This window comes from Euprymna scolopes, chromosome 13, assembly GCF_053919585.1.
Source record: "Euprymna scolopes isolate OS-2025 chromosome 13, ASM5391958v1, whole genome shotgun sequence".
Lineage (NCBI taxonomy): Eukaryota > Metazoa > Mollusca > Cephalopoda > Sepiida > Sepiolidae > Euprymna > Euprymna scolopes.
The window spans coordinates 58093697-58116725 of record NC_136494.1 but is presented as its reverse complement, the minus strand read 5'-3'; the positions used below and the strand labels follow the sequence as shown (position 1 = coordinate 58116725).

At 32.5% G+C, this 23029-nt stretch overlaps 1 protein-coding gene across 1 annotated transcript in view; it reads right to left on the bottom strand.

Moving 5' to 3' along the window:
* Window positions 1-734: 734 nt before the first annotated feature.
* The window catches only part of LOC145292047 (ADP-dependent glucokinase-like), a 57034-nt gene continuing 34739 nt past the window's right edge, over window positions 735-23029 (bottom strand). The window contains exons 2-6 of the mRNA XM_080138071.1: window positions 21242-21467; window positions 15975-16040; window positions 14215-14631; window positions 8900-9001; window positions 735-1353 (exon numbers count right to left, since the gene is read on the bottom strand). Coding sequence (XP_079994197.1) covers window positions 868-1353; window positions 8900-9001; window positions 14215-14631; window positions 15975-16040; window positions 21242-21467 — 1297 coding nt within the window. The 3' untranslated portion in view covers window positions 735-867. The remainder of the gene's footprint in view (window positions 1354-8899; window positions 9002-14214; window positions 14632-15974; window positions 16041-21241; window positions 21468-23029) is intronic.

The window sequence follows — 23029 nt, the reverse complement described above, 5'->3', positions numbered from 1 at the left end:
TATATAAAAAGTAAAATAAAAGATTAATAAAAAAAATTTAAAGAGTAAGACTTTTTCTTGAGAATTTTTTTTAACATTTTCAAAACAAGGTCATTTTCCCACAGGCTCCAAAAATGTTAATAACTTGAGATTGGAAGAAAAGATTAGAAATTTCATTAAGTCAAGTGTGTGTGCGTGCATGTGTGTATGGAAGGGGAGGAATAACAATGGCTTTGATAGGAAAGGCATATGTTCTGTAAGTGAAGGTCAGAATGTTAATTTCAAACAAGAGATCATCATATATAAAAACGTGGGTCAAGTGGATAAACTGGCCATAATAATTCTGTAAGTTTTACAATAAAATATATTGAAGGAGCCATTCAAACTCTCTGGTACTGATCATTCTTTGATCAAGCCATTAATGGTCAGACCATCATTCCAAATTATTCAACTGCAACTGGGCAAACAATGTATCAGTCAGACGGGACGGCATATTCTGAAAGATGTTCCTCTTCACGACAACATACCTGATCAAAAGCAGGAGCAGACAATACAGGGAACATTTTTTCCGAGCAGATGGCATCCCAGCAAGGGACAATGTGGTGTTGCTCAGCCACCCTTACAGTATTATAAGGGCAAATTGCAATTTGGCAAAATTTGACACATACTTAACAGAATCTTTAATACACATTTAAAAAAAGTTTGATTCAAATCATAAACACTAATTTGTCAATCGTTAAAATGGTTATCATTATCGATATTGTTCGCTAAGGAGAGGAGGGGCTGGTTCAATTAATGCCGAAACATTTAAAAAAAAAAAAAAAAAAAAAAATAGTTTTTTTTTTAATACAAATCACAATATTAAATATATTATATGTATAAACAATTTCACAACCGATATTTAGGTAAGAACTGAGAATACATTAAGCCTGTTGATGAAATAGCATCTCCAAGACCAACTGTTTTGATTGGATGTCGACATACAAGGACGGGACTGAATACAAAATGGTAACCATCGACGTCCCATGAGATCACAGGTCGTTTCTCATCAATTTCGCGTAATTTTTCATCTTTGGAATGTAATCGAAAAGTCTTCGGGATTTTTAGTTCCACTTTGTCAGATTCAAGTTGTTCGAGGTTACACGCCTGTCGACCAGCTACTTCAGTGCCGGCTGCAACAGCCGACTCACTGTTAGTCCAAGCCTCAGGTACAGTGCCAACAATATGGTAGGTTAGCGAATGAAAATGGACACGGGTGAGGCGGGATTCCACAAAACTTTTTCTAGAGAAACCATAATTTTTGAGAAGCCAAAGGATAATATCAGAGACTTTATGGATTTCAGGTTGGTTGTTAGGAGTGGACCCATCGGAAACCTGGATAAACAAAAAATAAAAAATTAAAAAGTGAGAAAAATTTTTGAAACTATCTCATCAAATTTTCAAAGCCAGACTCAAAGAGCTTTTAAGTTAAACCATAATCTCAGCTTATGTAATATATATATATAAAGGTGTGTACTGATTAATCAGCAGGTAATCGGTAATAGCCTAATTGGCTACTTTGCCGATTAATTGGTAATTGGCCGATTGGCTGATTAATCAGCCGATTAATTACTTTTCTCTTTCCTATTAAATTTAAACATTTCATCACTGCCAAGAGACTCATCAGATAGGTTCACCACATTTAAATAGTAACTACTAACTTAACATTTGTTAAGTATCTTGCCCACAATTATAGTTTTTTTCTTTTATTAAATAAAATTACAAAATACAAAGTATAATTTCCAATTCTTAAACAAATATAATTAAACAATTAGATAAGAGAAAAGAAATTACAAACCAACTACAAAGTACAAATTGTAATTCTTTAAGTGAATAACTATAAGCTGAAGTCCTGCACCTGCTCTACTTCCTCTTCTATTCTTACTGCCTGCCTCATCTGCTCTCATCGTCTCCTCAGCATTCAAAATTGTTAAGTTGTAATATAGCAACATTAGAGTTTCTCCATTCTAAGGAACTAGCCTGTTCCTCATAGATACATAAGCATTACTACCTGTACTAAAGAGCCTCTCACTCTCCACAGATGAAAGTAGTGTGCTTAAATATTTTGAAGCCAGTTTACTCAGTAGTGGTAAGGTTTCCTGTGTCTTCTTCCACCCCTGAAATGGAATCACCTCTTACGATTAGTGGTAAAGCTTCATAATAATTGTTCTTTTGTGCACTTAAGCAGGACAGATTTACTCCTTTTGAGTTTAAATTGTGATTCTTGTTTTTCTATTGTAGTTGCAGTTTCCATGTTTAATTCCACTTCTACCTTCGATTTATTACTGTAGGTTTATTTGAAGTTAATTCAAATAGGCTTGAAAAAGATAGTTTTATTTTAACTTTACTTCTTGACCCTCAACAGAGCTTGACAAATGTATCATCAGTAGAAAGTAGAAGATGTAGAATCCAATTCTTAAGAGTGTTTTCTGTCATTCTTTTGAAATTTAAATTTTAATCTTGGATCTAGGAAAGGAGTCACACATAAGGTTTTATCATTTAGATAGGATGAAAATTTTGTATCCATTGAATCATTGAACTGTTCAACAGTGGTAAGGATTGCACTAAATTAAAAAATATCAGAATTTGATTGAACAACTTTTGAAAGAAATAACCTCGAAGCTAAAATTGAAGGTATTATCATCAATATGGTTGACATTCTGTGACTTGCTTCTTTGGTTATTTCTTCAAATGAACTTAGTAACTAGACAATTTTTTAGAACAAGTTCGCATTGGTAAAGTGTTAAGGTAGGAATCTTATCAACAGTATACATTACAAGAGCTTTTCATTGTTCTAAATTTCGTTTTAGCATGTTATATTCCTCCATGTGGTCACCTCTTGAATGAGTTTGTGTTTCTCCAAATTAAGCTGATTCTGTATTTTAGTTAATTTGCAAATTGCTAATGGAGAGTGATTAAATTGAAAGATTATATTTCTGTTAGTTGTAATGATTGCCTTAACAGCCTGTTGCGAAAATAATGAGTCATTTATTGAGAGTTGCAATGTATGTATGAAGCATAATAGTGATTCTAAACCACATTCCCTGACACCAGCAACCTTATTTGCTCCTGAATCTCACAAGACTAAAAAAAACTTTATTGATGATTTCATATTCATTAAGAACATTGTGCAATTCTTCACTTTACCTGTTTGTGTACCAGGAAATGGAACAGCACTAAGCACAACTCTGAACTGTTCAAAGTTATTTGAAAGCCAATGACTTGTTAAACAAGGGAGTATTATCTGTTGTAGCTGTCCAAGTATCTGTAGTCCATGAAGAGCTGCTAATTTCAGCAAGAGACAATTGATTTTTTGTTTTATTTTTGTAAATATATCAGAAAATTATTTTGCAGTGGAGTACTTTTTGGATGGAATGCTGTAATTTGAACAAAGTTTGGCAATAAGCCTTTTAAATCTAACATCAGAACATACAGAATATGATTGAATATCAACAGCAATTATTTCTCTTATCAGATAATGGATCTATTGTGACCTGTGATTTTTAATATCCAAAACTTTATTTTTGGCCAATATTGATTCTATAATAATTTGGTGTTTTGCTGGAGACGCGTCGTTCTCAATCATTTGTTCCTTGAATGTCCCTTCCTGAATATTCATTGTACTTCTTTTTCTTAAGATGGTTTCACATATTAGTCGTAACAGTTTTTGCTGATTTGCCACTCTTTGATGTGATGGTTTGACATAACTTGCAGGCAGCTGTATTCTTTGTCTTGGGTTTGACATCAAAATACTTCCAGAAACTGGTTGTCATAATGGTTTAAAGTTGTTAATATCAAATTAACTTTTTACGTATTTAAATTACTTATGTCTGATATGTAATTAGTAATTAATCTCAATAAAATATAGATTATTTAAACCAGAAAAATAAAAATATAAATGTGGAACAATAGTATGACTGATGAAGAATGTTTGATTTTCAATTTGCACATTGTCGCAATTTACTGATCAATTTCTCACCATGAAAACAAAGATGAAATAATAATTTTCTTTGACAGTACAAAATTATAATTCAATAGAAAGAGAAAGGGAAATTTTCCATATGCTTACATCTATTTGCCTCAAATTCAGTTCAGTTGTAAAAGCCTATATTTTAACAGCTTGCCATGTCTTATTTGATATGGTGTAGAAAACGCAGGTCTCTGCGATAAATTTTCACTGGCAAGCAAAAAAGGGAGTTAACTTGTCTTCGTTTACAACATTTTAATATTAGTATCATTTATGACAAAATTTGTTGATAAATTGGCATTAGAAGACCTATTAGTTGGCCCATTAATTGGTAAATGGACAATTATCGAAGGTCGATTAATCGGTAATCGGCACATCTCTAATTACACACACACACACATACAAATATCTTATATCCCCCCAAAACCTCTGGCCTCAATGGAGGGAAGAATAAAAATTGCTAATATGATTTCAAATTATCTGAAACACTAGCAAGGGGATATTTGATTTTAAACTTCCATTATTTTTTTTTTTAATTTTATTATTCTTTTTCATATTTATATCAGATACATACCAATGATAAATATTTCTCATGTATCATATCTCCCCTCTTTGGTTTTAATACACAAAATAAATTTCACAGCGGTTAAGGATTATTTGATACTGGAGATATTCATAATCATACCCTATCCAAAGAGGGGAGATATAACTTATGAAAAATATTTATCATTGGTATGTATCTGATATAAATAGAAAAGAGAATAATATAAAGAAATTTTAAATAATATAATGGAAGTTTGGAATCAAGTCTCCTCTTGCTGTTATTTCAGATCATTTGAAATCATAGCAGCAAGTTTTAGTCTCCCCTCCAACAGGCCATAGGGATTAAGGGAATATCAGATATTTTGTAATTCATATGAAAAAAGCAGAAAAACATTTTATGACTGTGAAATGGGGTATATAAATTTTACAAAAAGTTAGGAAAAAATGAACGTTCCTCTATATGCATGACATAAAGGGCAAAGTTTACACTTACTATTACATAAATTAAGCTAAAGGCTGTTTAAAAAAACCTTAGTTTGTAAAAATCTAATAATTGGTTGCTTATTTCTAAAAGGTTAAAAAAAAGTGCCAAAAATAGACTCTGGATGATTTAGGACATTAAAGGCAAATGTCATATAGTGCACTACACAATTCATGTCATTACCTTTCAGAGTCTTCATTTGTTAAATTCTGACCAATAGTCACAGAGATATGGAACTTATAAAATTGCTCAAAAATATGGCATATCTATGGATGGAGATATATATATATATATATATATATATATATATATAGATACACACACACATACATGTAGCCAAATTGAATATTGAAATGCTTATATCTTTGTTCTTTGGGACGAAACTACATGAAAATTTGAAGGCTTTTTGAAGATTATAGTACTATTCTATGGTTAATATTTTTTGACAATTGGTAAAAAAGAACCTATATTTTAAAACCAATAAAATATGTCCAAATTTGCCTACATTTGTATGTGTGTGTGTATATATATATATATATATATATATCTTCTTCTTCTTGCTCGTCCGTCGAAGTCGACGATGACCAAGGTATCAATCAGTTCGGCGTCAGGGGTTTGTGGGTCCTGAGATGGCTGATGAGGCCAATCCGTGCTCGGCAGACTCTTCCACACTCTGGACACGTGAAGGCGGTATCGGCAGGCTGTGAACCAGCAGCTCTCTCCTTCCTCCTCTTGCGCTTCTGCTGGTCGTGTGTCATGCGTTGATTCTCTGCCCTGTCGGCTCCTAGGCTGATGACGCAACGCCAGGCCGAACGTTTAGCAGCGCGACTCTCCCAAGACTGTGGTCTGATGTCAAAGTCTTTTAGGGACGTTCTCAGACAGTCTTTATATCGTTTCTTTTGGGCCCCCTGCATTCCGCTTTCCCTGGCTGAGTTCCCCATAGAAAAGTTGTTTGGGGATTCGGCTGAATGTAGGCAAATTTGGACATATTTTATTGGTTTTATATATATGTGTGTGTGTGTGTGTGTGTCCTGGCAGACCAGCTTCAGTTTTGCTGCAATCAGATGAATTTTGATTGTTTTTTTTTTCTTGGTTGTCTCTCCTGTGGCTTCGCTATACCACTCATATATATCCACCATTGTAATATTAATAATAAATAGTACCATCACTCGAATTTTATGCCACTTATTTTAACATGACTTTATCTTCGTTTTGATACAATATTACAACTTGAATTGTGACAAGCAATAAGACATAACAATTGCATTTAATAAATTATTATACTAAATTTGAGTTTGCTTCACTAAAGCTTTGTGCCTATATAATTTAACCACACAAAATACATGTTAAAATATACTTCAGTTCTGAGATCAAGTTATATTTGAAAAAAAAAAAAAAACTCAATTGTTCTGACTAGGTATAATATGTAATTAACTGAAAAGTCACCTATGTCTCTCTCTCAGTTATGTATTTCTATTACAACACATCTCATTATGTTGATACAACCAAAAGATAATTTTAACATTGTCATCCAATTTACATAAGTTTGCTTATACATATCGCAAACACACACATTTCTTTACTTATATATGAGAATAATACAAAATTATAATCTCTACTATTATATAAAAGGAACTTTGTGTTTGTGTATGAGAGTTTGTTCCCTAGAGATTCAGAAATGGTTAGGCTAATTTTTTTGAAATTTCACACGAATATACTTGATGTATCTAGGCACATTCTTGCATAGGTTTTGTATCAGAATGCGTTTGATGATAATCGAAAATATCTGATTAAAGAAGGAAGTCCGATTTTGATCAAAGTCAACAATTTTATACAACCTAATATCACACACGCATTCGAGAAGTTTTATTACCACACAAGCAGAAAAGTCCAGCCTATAAAATCAACAGTAGGTTATTTTATAAGACGGGTGCATTCGAAATGAATGTTTTTTTTTAGAACACAATTGGAACATGATACTTGATTTTTGCATTTTAAATTTAAGTGAAGCCATTATTTACAGATGATTTTATAAAGTCAATAGTAGATTCTCTACAGTGAAATATAGACTACAATGTATTGTGAACTAAGTCACTGTGGGAAGGCATGTGAAGCTTCCTCCTGGTACACTGCAGTGGAGTCCATAACTAGTGTAGGCAATCAATCAATGTTGGATATCCCTACTAGTATTCATATATAATAAAAAATGTTTCATACTTCTACATAATAACAAAAACAATAAAGAATAATAATGATAAAGATAATATAGTAATAAAGAGACTTATTAATTTTTAGTTATGCAAGAAAAACGTCTTAATTTTTTTTTTTTTTTTTTAAATTTTCTTCCTTTGGTATGGGGAAGTGCAATTGTCTGGATCTCTTTTGCATTTGGTTCACTAGGGATATTAGTTAGGTAGCACCTATAATAAGTGGTATGATTGATATCGCCTTAAGATTCCAGTTTCTTTTAATATCATACATGAGACCTCGGTCTGTTTCTCTCTTTCAGCTCTGTTCAGACCTCCATCATTAGGGACACTCACTTCAACCAAGGTTGCCACTCTTTCCGACTTATTTCATATAACTATGTCAGATTTCACAGCAGCATTTTTAAGCTGTAGGGATTACATGGTCGTAATGTATGGTATATAAGTCATTTTCAACTGTTTTTCAGGTTGATGTTCCCAGGACTTGTTGCTACACTGGATATTTAATTTTTTACAGATGGTATGTCAGAGTTTATGAATTTTCAAATAAAATAAATCATGGTTGTGACCCAATAGTTCACAGGTACTTTATCTGTTGGTAAAACCATTTTCCAGTAGGAAATTTCAATGAGTAGAAGTCCTAAGTAATTCGCAATTGTAATTTTGGGTTGCCCGCACTAAGGACTGAACCCTAAACCTTCAAGAATGTAACTTTTACAACTGAATTTCACCAAATGGGTCATACACTGGCCTGATCAGGATGATGTTCAAACATTACTAGACCATGTGGTTGGCTGTTTTTGTTTTACGGCATATCAACCCTTTTCAGGTTATTTAATGGCCAATCCAGTGATTTTGAAGATAAATTTTTTAATAGAATATATATTTTTTCAAGTCGGTTTCTATTTAACCCATAGTTAGGACCCTAACAGGTACTACCACTCCAGGTCAGGGTGGACCTGGGAGCAATGGTAATTAAGGGGTGGCTCCACACTCCCCAAAGCCCGCAAGCTGGGGCCTCACCATCAGATATAGTTTAAGGTTATATCCAGGACCTACTAGACCATGTGAGCTCTAATCTGATAACTCGCACCAGCCATGGGTTTAGGTTATCTGTATATCGAAAGCCAACTTCCAATGGACAGTATCTAAACTTAAACTCCTACTAAAAATGTAAAGAAAGGAATCGCCTATTACTTTCAACATCGAGCAAAAGCAAGATGTAACGCCAATAGAGAAAGAAATATTTTTAAAAAGTTGTCATTTAATGTTATAATTAAAAATACTTATTTAAGACATATTTTGTGAAGGCTTTACTTGTATCTGCTCAAACGTTGCCATTATAAAAAAAAAATTGAACCAGTTGATAATAAGTTCAAGGGAAGGAACTCTGCTCAAATGTTTATTTTTTCCCCCCCTCCCAGCTACGGAAACCAGCTTAAAATATTTAAATTAAAAAGTTATTATGATCCAACCTGTCAGTATTCCTTGATAGAGATACCTCGGACAACCAACAAGAAATTTATCCTCCCTCTTGAAATAGGAGATAATGCCTGGTAAGATAGCTTCCTAGGACCAAATAGAATCATACTCCATCAGAGGCAAGTGTTTTATGACTAAATTTAAATACATTTTTACATTTAAAACAAAAAAAAAAAAAGAAGAAGAAGATAGTCAACTTACTTTAAGTGTTGGACCAGATTCAGTGTGAGGACCTTTACCAACATATGACAACAACGCCAATTCTTCTTCATTCAAACCAAGGGAGGCAATCATAGGTATTACCTGAGGAATAGTAGCAAAGATATTGGCATAAGAAAATAAGAAAAAAATGTTTCAAGACTACATTTTATGATGCCTATATTTTCTCTCTTTATCCTCTTTATTGTGACTTACTATTTATATCTATTTATGACAGACAGTCTATATGGTATAGATGCTATCAGATGACATAAGAGTTGTTTTTTTTGTTTCTTTATAGAAATCGCTCAATACAACATATTGTGACAGGACTCCTGTGCTCAGGTCAGCAACTGACCTCTAGCCTCATCGGAAACTGTGGCTCGTGATCATCTTCGGGGAGAGCTTCACAAAAGTTGCTCAGGATCTCAGCTCCGTGTTGATTTCTGCTGAAAAGCAAAAATAAAGCTTTGCATGTGTGCCGGAAAGGAAAGACAGGGTCAGATTTTCTAACTATGAAAAGTTAATTTCACCAAAGTTACAGGCTTTTTACATATGTACATAATTCAGTTCACCAAAAACATGAAGTTCTCAAAATGTCTTATTCTTCGCCCACTGGTTGGCGGTCAGGATAGATGAAGGGAGTCTGGGCATTCTGGAAGCGGGTGTCTTTTTCAAGAATTGGCTTCAATCTGTCTCTTCCGAACTAAATATGTGCTCTTATACTAAGGTCACGGGTTGGGGGTCTGGCAATCCGCTGAATCAACCAAAATTCAATACGTCAAGAGGGAAATCCCCAGTCATTTTGCGTGTGTGCAATTTAGCAATCCATCCACTGTCTTCAAAACCTGAGAAAAAAATGGGTCAAATCCTGTCATTCAGAAAGCCATTGTCTGAACAGGTGTTGTTCAGGCCAGCATAGGTCTGGTTTCATCTCCACATTATTCTGGCATTTCCTGTCCTTGCATTTTTTAAAGAATAAAATTTATGCCTGTTTTTCTCCAAGTACAATTCTCATCCCTTTTAATAAGTCACTTGCCTGCCGCTGTCTGGGATTCAGTTAACATTCAACAGACAATCTCAGCATATTTACCCCGCCTCCCTCAGGGTTTAGGGGGGGATCTCAATCACCCCAATGGGGAGCAACATCACTCCCTCAAGACGGTTACATCACATATGAAGCTACTTGATATAAGGAGCTGACAAGAATGAAAAATGACAAAGACAGGAGATAATATAAGTCTTAGTCTAGAAAAGAACGCTATAGGTAGGAGGAAAACGGTCAGTAGGAAAACAGTTTCACAAGGTTGTAGTATTTGGAAACAAGTTACTGGAATAGGAAGCTGTATTACAATGACGTATCAAAACAGAATGGAAATCACTAAATAAACAAGTCAAACGAGCTGGACTAAAAGTAGGATTAAAATTCCAAATAAAAACTCTTTGATATGCATATCACACAAAAAGAAGTATCCTTACCAAAAATTAAGAAAAATTATCAAGTAGAAATTTAATTAAAAGCTAAAAATCAATTTTATCTTAGTTTGTATGAATCACCATGGCCCTTGTGAAGAGTTACCTAAAATAAGGGAGATAATTATAAGATATCATATACCTAGATAATATATGAAATTCCTCCCTTCTTTCCGCAAGTTAAGAATGGCTTTCGAAAACAATAATTTATGATAAAATTATTTTTGCTTGATATATAAACATTAAGTTTTTTTGACGTTCAACTTCATGTCAAAAAACGACATTGTTTTTGTATCAACCTAATATATCAAAATCGTTTTTATTGGGAACGCAATTTTCATCCGTGTTTTTATCCGCATAAGCACCAATTATTCATCAGCCACATTACTTTCTTGGCTTTCACTTTTACATGGTGCAACAATACACACTGCTCCACGAGATAAAACAGGCCATACAAAATATATATATTATAGAAAGTAAACAACTTTCACCCATCACTAAAAGCAGGTTGTCGGGTTGTTTAAGATTTACCCAAGATAGGTAACTGATTTAAGGGATATAACTGCATTTACTTGACTACCCAATGTATGAAAAAAAATTAGTTTTGGGATTTGTTTGTTCAATAAAGGTTATATATATTTTGTCTTGTTTGGATTATTCAGATTACTATTCTTATCTTGGTTGTTATTTTCTACACAATGTTTTACACAATGTAACCTCTGACTTTCAAATGCATCTTTTCAAACTTGGAAATTTTTGTCAAACTCTGGAACCTATACAAAATTTAATTTCAAACTGAATTCTTTATTTGATCCATGGTAAGTAACTTTGCTTCAAGAGATGTAATCACTTACTAAAATAAAATCTTTTAGCTATCATTTTACTAAATGTGAACAGTTTCATTAATGCTCTTTTATAATTTTAATAAAACAAATTATATGCTTAATAGTTCTGGGATGGAGATAAATTTGAAAAAAAATTGTTTTAATTGTTCAAATTAGCTGTAACTTATAATTAATTGCAAAGCTTACTTTCTTATTAATCCATTTACTTCTCTTGGTACTTTCCACTTTGTTGATTTAATCAGTTTCTACTATTTCTTAATGTCACTATGAGTATTTAGAGAAAGGACAATTCATTTTCCAATGTCATCATTAAAGGAGATTAGAACAATAGTCTAAAGAGCAGAGTGTATTTTAATGTAATAGTAAAATTACTAGTTTAATTAAAATACAGGGAAAGAAAAAGTGCTCGTTGTAATTTAGATATATAATATCAATAAATATCAATCACATTACTAAATATATATATATATATATATATATAATGACAACAAAGTAAAGAGGGTTATTAGTTTTAGTTATGCAAGAAGAATGTCAGTTTATGAATTCACAAGTGAAATTAAAGAAGAATAAATGGTGCTAGTGATTTTGACCCAATGGGTCACAAGTATTTTCAATATAAGTTTAAAATTGTGTATATATTATCCTTTATATATACAATAAAAACGAATGTATGAGTGTCTGATTCACTTAAATAATCATGTAGATAAATTTAAGGAGGAGCTTAATCTTAATAAATTAATCTGGAAATAAATACAAGTACATAAATGTGACATCATCCAGTCATAATATAACGTAATAGGAGTTATGCAGTCATTTTCAGTATTTGCTATTCCCTAGTTTCTTACCATCACTGCTGCTAACTAGTTACTCTATGGTTTACTAGTATAATTCTCTAGAAAAACTGAATGCATCTACTTTTAGTTAAGTATAAATTACAACATCAAACATGTTGTCATAACCATAAACTCCAAACTAGTGTGCTGCAAAGCATTGGGATCATGAAATTTTAAGCAAACTCAGAATCAGGAGAACCCAGTACAAGAAGTGAAGGAGGAGGAGGAGAAGGAAAAGGAAGCCAAATGGAATGAAATCAATTTAGATTAAATTTTAAATACACTGAATAATTGTTTCTATTTAGAAATTTTTCTTTTCCCCAAACTTAGTGGTTCACCAAATTTAAAATTATGTTATTATGATAGATCTTTTGTGAAATTGCTGGTGTTCTATACAAGGATAAAATGAATAAAGAAATTTCTGGAAAAAATAGTTGTCGCAGTTGCCACCAAAAGAAAGTGCTCACCAAAAAAGAATCTCAATTCAAAACAAAAAAATCACAGCTGATGATCCTTTGACAAGTACTTCAACATGAATAATTATCCTCTGGAACTGAATAGTACAATTCCTGCTAGGAACAACTTTTCCAGCTTCAATTTGATATGACACATGAATATAAACCTCGAACAGATGACTCCATACAGTACTTTAAAGACAAAAACGCAAATCAAAATGAAAATGACGACCAGCGCTGCAAGCCTCGGTGTCTACAACTACGTCCGCCGGAAGAGTATAAATACAGCATTTCTTTTCAACAAGCGGTCAGTTGTGGCTAGATTGGCGTACGGCAAGATTGGGCCCGTCAGTGGACCAACTCAACTCAGCAGCAGTCATATCCACACAGAAGAGTTCAGACTACCTTCCTGACAACAGCCAAACCCAGTAGCAGCAGCCGCGACCATTCGCTCGATTCCCAGCAGCCTCTCACCATCAACCCACTTGATAGCTGAACCCAGTAGCAACAGTCACAGCCACTCACCCCCTAGACGTGCTCGATTCCCAGCAGTCCAGCTTCTCAAGCCAGCACGTGTTCCCTGTAGCCACTGGCGATGACCTCGTAGCCATGCCAATTCAAACACCAGCTGGACTCCAACCCTCAGCCTGAGACCTCTTAGCACCATTCAGTTTCTTTTTGGAAAATAAACCTGAATGGATTTATGTTCATTCATGATGGTACCTACTGTTTGTCATCTCTTCTTTACCATTGTCGTTTTTTTTTTCTCGCCTGTGTCATCTTTTAGTTGTAGGGTCGATTGTCACTGACATTCGGCCCTGCAACATAGTAATAAAAATTAAAAAGAAAATTATTTTACAAAAAAAAAAAAATAATGCTGTATAGAATGTCAAGTTTTTTTTTCATCCTTATCGTCTTTCCTTTTCTTCTCTCTAATCTTTCTTTTCACTTCTCTTTTACTTTGTTATTAATCTTTCAGTTTACACACTTTGTGAGACTCATTTATCAACAAAGCATGAAAAATTTCGTGTTTGTCTAGAATTTCCGCCATATTAAAAAATAAACAAAAATTTGTATAAAGAAAATATCATGTTCCAAAAAGCAAGTAAATCGATCACAAATAGTTTTATTTTTTAAAGAAAATCAAACTTTATAGCTAAACTACGAGAGATAATCTCATAGCCATCTTAAAAACAGTTTAAAGGAAGAAAGGAGATAACTGCAAATAATACAAACTTGCAAGATTTTAAAAGGTTATTAACTTGGAGAGAAGAGGCATTGTGAAAAATCAAATTTGTTCAAATGTGCTTTTCTTTAGAAAAATAAAACATCTTGATTAAATTACGTGATTTTTGGTGAACAATATTTTCTTTCTGTCAAAGGTATGTATATCATACAAATTTTTCTTTATTTTTATTTTTTCATGAGGGAGAATTTTGAATAAGGACTAAAAACTTATTGCTAACCATGGAAGAAAATCTTATTTTTGTGAAAATTTTTATTTTTCAGTCCCGTTTGAAATTTATTGCATTTTATTTTGCTAGTAAATATAAAACTGAAATACAAAATCTCAAATATTTTGCAAGTATAACATCAAATGATTAAATTTATCAATACAATTCAAGCCACCATTTCAGATAAAGACTAGATTTAGGATCACAACCACAAAAAAAGTTGGAAAACACAGATTTAAACAAAAGAAAGATACTCACTTTTTCCAGAACTAAACCAACAAATTCTACATTAGCCATACTGGCTAATTCCAAGTGAATAGGCACAAATACAGGCAACATCTGTAACCGTGGCAACAGCATTTCTATACGTTTCTTGAAGAAGTGTGGATTTTGAGAGTCAAGAAGATGAAGTCCAGAAAAAATAATGAGGTCAGGCCGATAGGTTTCCATAGATTCAAAGAAAATCTCCATCATGGCTGCTTCTGAATTCGAAACATCATGACTGGTGATGAAACGATTGGCTACTGGAGTCACATAATCACCCCAAATGTCATTAACTTTATACTCAAGAATCAAATGAACTTCATCATGAGGAAGGATACTTTCTTTAGGAATATTCAATCTCTTGGGAATCAATTCCAAGATCTTTGGACCGACTGGTCCAATATACTGAACCTAAAAAAAAAAAAAAAAAAAAAAAAAATAGGGAAAGTTTAAATTCATTGCATTTTAAATATAAAAATTTAAATAAAAAATATGGTTCTAAATTTTTGAAATGAGAATTCATTTTATTCGTATAGTTAATAAGATGGACGGATTGTCATTAAATGTTGAAGAATATTATGAGAGGATTGAAAATGATAAATAGAATTGACAAAATTTGATTACTCATGAGGACAATTCATGACAAGTATTGAAAAATTAAATTCACTCAAAGAGACATAACCAGCAAATATTCATATTTTCTTGTTCCTCTCATGAGAGGAACATCAACTTGAATACTGAACAACATTACTTTTTGCTAGAAGCAGTCAAAGATTTTAATATGTTGGATATTTTTTTTCAAAAAGATTTAACTTTTGTTTAAATACTTAATTCTCTGAAAGCAGAAAACAAAACAATGCACAATCAGTTTCACATGTCAAAAGAAAAATGTACACCATTAAAATATAGTTAAAAAAATATATATATTAAAAAACAGCAAAATTAAAAAAATAACTGTCATTTTTAGATCGTACAATTTTTTAACATTTAAAAATGAAAAAAACATTTAAAAAACGTTAAAGTTGCTTTTAATACCAATATAAAATACAATAAGAAATTTTCTTTTTAATTCAACCTAATGACATTTTTTGTGTTTCTCAAAGTTCCAAATTGACACCAGTTCTTGTCAAATCACAGAAGCTAATTGACTTTACACCCAGTTAGTAGCTACAGGGGTCACTGTTCAGAGGCATGCAACCAAGCAAATACTCTAACATGCTTTGAATGCCTGGCTTCATTTGGCATGGATTTATTGAAGCTCCAATATCTAGCAACTGACTTACAAACCACTTCATTAAAAAGCCATCCAGAAAAGCAACTTTTTTTATGTAATGCATGTAATATAGGTGAACATACTGACAAAATCAGAAAACAGCAACACTCACTCCCACGACTTTCAGAAACATTTTTTCACACTCATAATTGCTGAAGTAGGTAACAAACTGCCTGCATCAAATGTTAGCTTTTGAGACACTACATCCTTTAAAACCATCATGCTTCAGAAAAGTCACCAAAAACTGCACATGGTGTCCTCTCTACACATGTGCATACACTTTTGCGGTGTTATAATGCACCCGAGTATTTTACACAATGATTTTATTATTAAGTGAGCAACATTCATCAAATTAAAATAAAAGAAACAAATGAGATCTTTTCAAATTGGTTTGGAAAGCATGAAATAAAGTTAGGTGCAAAAGTACAGGATTAAAAAAAATACAAGCAAATGGATGCTTTGTAGATAGACTAAAACTTACCTCAGCTTCAGGAAAATTAGTTGCAATTTTGCTAGCCATTAACAAACCATTGCCACCTAAAAAATACTGGAAAATAAAAAATATGTCAAGTGATTAGTTACGCAAAGTCAAAAAAGTTTATCTCTGAAAGAAAATTTTCAATCATTTTAGTACTCAATTGCTTACACGAGATGAAGTTTCATAAAAAAAATAAGTACAGATTAATTATTGCTTGCTTAGTTCATTTTTGTGGCACATGACCCCTTTTTTTGTTGGTTATCTAACGCAAAGTCTTTTTATTTTTCTTATTTTAATATACGCACAATCTATTATGAGAGCAGGAAAAATACAAATATCTTGGCATAGAGGAAAACGATGCAATTCAGAATGGGAGAAAAAATAAGCAAAGAGTATGTGTGCCATGTCAGAAAAATTTGCAAAACAGAACTGACAAACAAAAACAAAGTGACTGCCATCAACCAACTAGCTTTGCCAATGCTGACATATAGCTTTCGTATTGTTGAATGGCCGCAGAAAGAAATTAACAGGCTAGACACTAAAACAGGAAAAATATTAACATTATACAGAGTTATATACAGAAACCAGTGTCTACCAAAACCGTATCTACCAAGGGGAGCAGGAAGTATGGGTTTGTCAGAGATTAAGCATCAACACAGAGCCACTATTGTGAGCACTGGCCAATATCTGATAAGCTCCCAGAATCCAAACCTGAAAATGGTATATGAACACCAAGAGAAAAAGCCAGTAGAACTACTTCAATCACAAAACTGGCCAAACGTTTTGCACAAGACTGTCTTACAAATGAGACAGAAACAAAGCAAGCCCGCAACAGAAATAGCCCAAAAGAGTCGGCAAAAATACACTAAGATCTTCCATTGCAGAAAACTGGAAGAATGGGCTAACCAACAGCGTGCAAAGTATTTCCTGGATGAACTATCACAGGAATATATAGATAAAGAAGGCTTTGTAGATTGGCTTAGAAAAAAAAGGATCTCTTCACTATGATCAGGAGAGAATGATAATGGCCTCTCAAGATCAAGGCTTGATAACCAATGCTTTTAAAAAAAATGAGTGGCATCAGCAATAATAAGTGCAGATTTTGCCACACAGAAGTAGTGAGCCACCTGACATCCAGTTTAAAGTCGTGTTAGGGGACGACTATGATACAATGCGACACAATGGAGAGTGTAAATATCTCCACCAGAAAATCTGTAAAAACCTGAATATCCATGTAGTAGCAAGTCTTAGAAACATGTTCACCAGAAAGAACAGTTGGAAATAAGTCATACACTATCTACTATGACTACAAAATACCAACAGCTACATAACTAGAACATGGGGCTATTAAGCCTGATATAGGGATATGTGACAAGAAGGAGAATGTGGCAACCCTAGTTGAAGTAAACATCCCTAATGATGCTGGCCTTAACAGAGCAGAGAGGGAGAAAATAACAAAATACCAAGGACTTATGTACGACATGACAAGAAACTGGAATCTTAAGGGATCAATTCATACCAATCATTATAGGAGCAACCAGGCTAATAAAAAAGAATTTCAAAACCTATTTGGCGAACATACCCAGTGAACCAAGTGCAAAAGAAATACAAATAGCACTTAAAGGAACGGTTAGAATCTTAAAAAGATCTCTCGGTTGGAGTAACTAAACTAATGGGAGAATGTTTGGCATCCGGTAGAATACCCCATCCCCAGGAAAAACAAAGATTAAAACAAAAGGAAAAAGTTGAGTTAACATTTGTTTTCTTGAAGCATTTTTTCAATATAAATTTAATCACATAAAATATGTGTCCAATTTTTTTGTTATTTTTATGTTTAAAAAAAAAAAATATCTTCATTCAAAGAATTGAAAAAATTGGAATAGCTTCAAAAGGAAATATCACGAAATACTGTAACTGTAGAGAGAAAGAAATACCTAGCAAATAGAAAGAGGTTTGTTTTAGGGGGTTTTTTTTTCTATTTTACTGGCTTTGCAAACTAACTTTTCCTGATTGAAACAATTTAACCCAAACTTAATGGATGATTCAATTCATTTTTCTAATAACTATTGTAAACAATTCATTGCAGATGAATTTCCTGTATACTCAGTATTTTCTTGTGCTTACATGAGAAAATATAAATTCCACTAGGTTATAGCAATGGAAATTCATCTATAATAAATACTGTCTTGTTAATGTTAATCAAAATAAGAATATGGATTCTAAACAAAGTTTAGTACAATTATATCGATTTTAATCATCATAAGAAAATAAAAATGGTGCAAAACTTCTGTTCAGGGAAATTATTTTGCTCATCCTGGGTTTTTCTTTCTTCATATACATTATAAAAATATTTTGTTTTTATAACATGTCAACCCTTGTGTTATTTAAGAAGTATGTGTCAGTTTTTTCTGGTTTATATATAAAACTGTGTTAATTGCTTTATTGTAGTTTCATAAAACATCAATATTTCACGATACGTCACAAAAAAATTAAAATTGTATCATCAAATGACTGCTTTAAGGTTAGTTATTTCACAAAATTTTATTTAAATTCATACGATATTCACGAAGTTATGGCATTTTATTTTTTATCGTAAAATTTCCACTGTCCACCACTTTATTGGAGGTCTCTTAAAATGTTTTAGGGCAAAAATACAATGTCTAATCATGAAAACTTTATTTTTTATATTTTTCTATCAACAAATAAAAAAGCTATCCTAGTGAATTATTTATTGACATATCCACTATTTTTTGTACCCTGTGGAAGTAAATTGTTAGGTCTGAAAAGGAGTTCTGGCTCTAGCAACATCAACTATTTTCCTTCACAAGGTATCCTTTGAAGTAAATTGCCCTCCTCTCTCATGAACTTTTCTTTTTAATATTGATCAGAGATGTTCAATGGGATTAAGGTCTGGAGAACACAGTGGCCAGGTCATGAAGGTTTCTTCAACGAAGCCCATAGATTCAAGGAAGGCTGCAGTTGCCCTAGCAGAATGAGATGGTGTATTGTCAAGAATAAAAATCATCTGAAAGAGACATGACAATGATAGGTCATCTAGCCATGGCGACAAATGATTATCATAAAAAAAAAAAAAAGAGAAGCTGTGTATGCATTGCCGGTAAGCTTTACATGCTCTGGCACTCTGAATGATCCAACTAACTTATTCCCAATGATTCCCATCCAAAACATGACGTTTACACCTTGTCAGCGATAAACTGTAAGGGATCAGGGTTCCAAACTTTGGCCCATCTATCTGGACCGTCAAGAGAACAGGCCTCATCCATAAATAGGACATGTTGGAAATGTATTTTCATGTAATTCTGTGCCCAAGCCATTCGTTTTTCTCTATGTTTGCTCAATGGAGGCCTTGGAAGAGGTTTGATGTTCCTTGTCATCTCATTAAACATACTGCATCAGGCCTAGATCTTTGAGTGATTCCAGCTCTTAGAAAAATGGAAACACTGGTGCTGTTTAGATTTCGGTTGACTTCCCTACAAATTTTCCAAATATCATGATCTGAAAGATGTCTCCTGGTGTCCTTATCCTTTCTGTTCACGAATGAAGCTAAAGTTCTTGGATCCCTTCCCAGCTGCATGGCTAAATCTTTGATGAACAATCCTTCTGTGAGTCCAGCAACAATCCTTTGCTTTTCAATAACCTTCAATTGCCTGTTTTTTGACATTGTAAGAGATTTGCAATAAATCGATGGACAGTATAAATTTCTTGATAATAAATAAAATGCTATGAATTTGTAAATATTACATGAATTTTATTAAAATTTTGGGAAATAACTAATAAGTCCTTTGATGATACAATTTTTATTTTTTGTGACATATTTAGTGAAATATTGATATTTTTTAATCTTCAATAAAGCAATTGGCACAGTTTAGTTCAGTTATCTGCATAAGAATACAAAGGGAACATGCAAGTCTGCAGATCAATATTTTTGATTGACAACTGATTTTTTTCTGGAAAGTTGATTATGTTCTTTAGTTTTATTCTTTAAAAGAATTCTTTCATGCTTTTTATGTTAGAAAATGATTGTTGCACTAAACCAGAATATGTTTGACTATATTAATTTCCACATAAACATTAAGGTTGATGCTTGCTTTAAAATCAAAGGATGAGTTAATTTGGTGTGACTTGTGTACAGGCAAGCCATATACAATTCTATATATTAACAAGCCAACATATGTAACATATCGGTATTTTTTTAGATTAGGTCCACCTCCACAATTTTCTTTTAAATGAAAATTTTTATCGGTTTTCGACTACGCTGAATACGAAAATCGCATTGAAATTTTGCAGAAATAATTAGTTATCGAGACATAAAAAGTTGTATTATGCATTGTATTCTTTGGCGGCCATCTTTTTTACGCGCATGCGCACGCCATAAACAAATCTACTCATCTATGACTGACTGCATATATCAATTCAAATCTTTCAAAAAAAGATCTGTAGAAGAGAGATATGTTTAGTGAATTAAAAAGTTCCTCAAAATGACGGTTTTATTTTAACATTTTATTTACCATTTATTTCACAACTTTATTTCACAAAAGTTATGAAAAGATTTAAAGATTTGACATGAATGGTTAAGGAAAGGTTCCATGGAGCTTGTGAGTCTAGGTTAAAATCCTTTCTCTGGCTGTTTTGGTTGACATCACCAATTCAACCAACTAGCAAATGAAAAATTTGTGTAAATAGCTCAAGTACATCTCATGAACATTGTTTCCGTTGAATAATAGATCAATTACTCCGTGTAGTGACATAAGTTTATCTGGAAAGAAAAAAGTCCATCAAAATGTAACTGCTACATACCGATTATCTTTCAACAATGGAAACACGGTTTATGAGCATCTCTTTCACTCGTAATTTCGTTTTATGACAGCATAGCCAGAATCCTCAAGGGACTCTCCGGCTATGTATAAAATAGCAGAGAATACACCCATTGGCATTCTCTGTTAAGGGCACTTTAGGCGACTGGCAATTAACCATGATCACCACACTTTTCTAAAGAAAGAGGTAATGCCTGTATGGTGCACATCTTATCATTTTAGCAAGAAAACAAGATAACAACAAAGTTGACCAAACCTCTAAATATAAAGATGATACCAAGGTGAACCAAGGCTGAGTTGGACACTTAATGCAAGAACAGATACTGCACTATGATCTTGGATCAAAATGATAAGTACTCGCAAAGCTAGAGAGATTTATTAGAAGCATAGAGAGAGTACTTTTACCAATTTGGATGGGGAAAAAAAGAAGCCTACCTGGCTATTGGGGACATTGTCCGCAACTGACACCATCTTCTCAAATTCTTCTTTGTTTGTGAAACTCCTTTCTGCAGCTGAGCCCTTTGAGAAAAAGTGAGAGAATGTCTCTTGAAGATCATCAAAATTGTTAAGAAGAGCATGATCTTTAGTGGAACCTGGACGGATTTGAAGGGCCTCAAACACAGGCAGAGCTTTAACTATGAGATCAACGCAAGAGTTGATTCTGGAAAAATAAAGTAAAAACAAAAATTCTTTGAAAATATTTTTCCAATAATTTTTTTTATTAGAATTTGTAAGTTAAGCCAATACGACACAGAATTTATTTAAATAAACATTTATTTAAAAATAAAAACACTGTTTAAAACCACATGGACTTTGATTTTCTAGTCACACCATGCCACAGGGAAGGAAAAACACAAACTAATTCCATGCCTGATGAAGATGTATATTGTTGGAACTCAGTTAATTTCAAATTTTTCAATAAATAAAAAAATAAAAAAATTTTTCAATAAATAAATGTTAAAAAAAAAAAAAAAAATTTTCTGTTATATTCACTTCTTAACTTACAAATTCTAATTCAAATTTACAAATGTAATGTGGAATGAGAATAAGTTCCATTCAAATATCCCAAAAGATTAATCACGACAAGGTACACTTAAAAAAGGCAATCAGTACAACAACCAAAACCATGTGAAAATGGCAGCAATGATGAGAAAAACAGTCAAATATAAGCCTAGCAAAAAAGAGATTTTGTCCATCAGTCTGTTCGTCAATTAGAATTAATTTAAATACAGTAAATACATTACGAATTTGTCTCATTTCAAAATATCAGAGATCATAACTACTTTTAGAAAGACGAGAATGTTGCATTAATAGTAAGTACGTGCAAAATAAATACCAATGTATAAACATTTTGACCCCTTCCTTTATTTAAAAATTCACCAAAAATCAGGAAATTAGCCAATTTTAATGACATCTTCAGTATTCATCATATGACCCATTCCGTGTTACGTATGTTACAGTTTGGAAGTCAATTTCAAAGTCCGTATTAATGAAATCGATATACCTAAAAAAAAAAAATTAATTTTTTGAACTAACAATATTATCCTTGAATTAAGCATTGTTTATTTAATATTTTTACACAAAACAAATTATAATTGCAGAAACTATTTCCTTTTTTTTTAAAGGTTATATTTTTAGTGGAATTTTTATATGTAAGATTCTAATATTTTCCTTGCATGAACGAAATATAATCTTGAAAAATAAAAAATTGAAAGTTTTACAGCAGGACCATACAAAGATAATTAAATTAAAAAATAGTAAAAAATTATACAAATGTTCACAATAGGAATGTACAGATGCACGGCTGGTAAACAAGAAAACCTCTCCATCCCTCCAACAACCTGATGTAATTTTCAGATAACCAGACATTTTGGGCTTCCATAGAACTCATGCATGACGACTTTTCGTTTGTTTTGATTGTGCAAAACCAGAATCTTTTGCTTTTGTGAATTAATTAAACTATTTTTATACAAACCGGTGCTTTTTTTGTTCAAAGTGTTAGAACTTTACTTTTATAATCATCTTTGAAAAGAAAAAAAAAACTAATATTTATTTTTCAAGGGATTTTTACAAGGAATTTATTTAACTTCAAAATTTAGTTGAAACTTGTCAGTTTCCGAATGTTGCCATAAAAACATTTTTCATTATAGCTTTTTTTTTTCACAAGTAAAAATATCTTTTTCCTTCTGGAAATGAACTTTAGAGTTTAATCTTTCAAATACA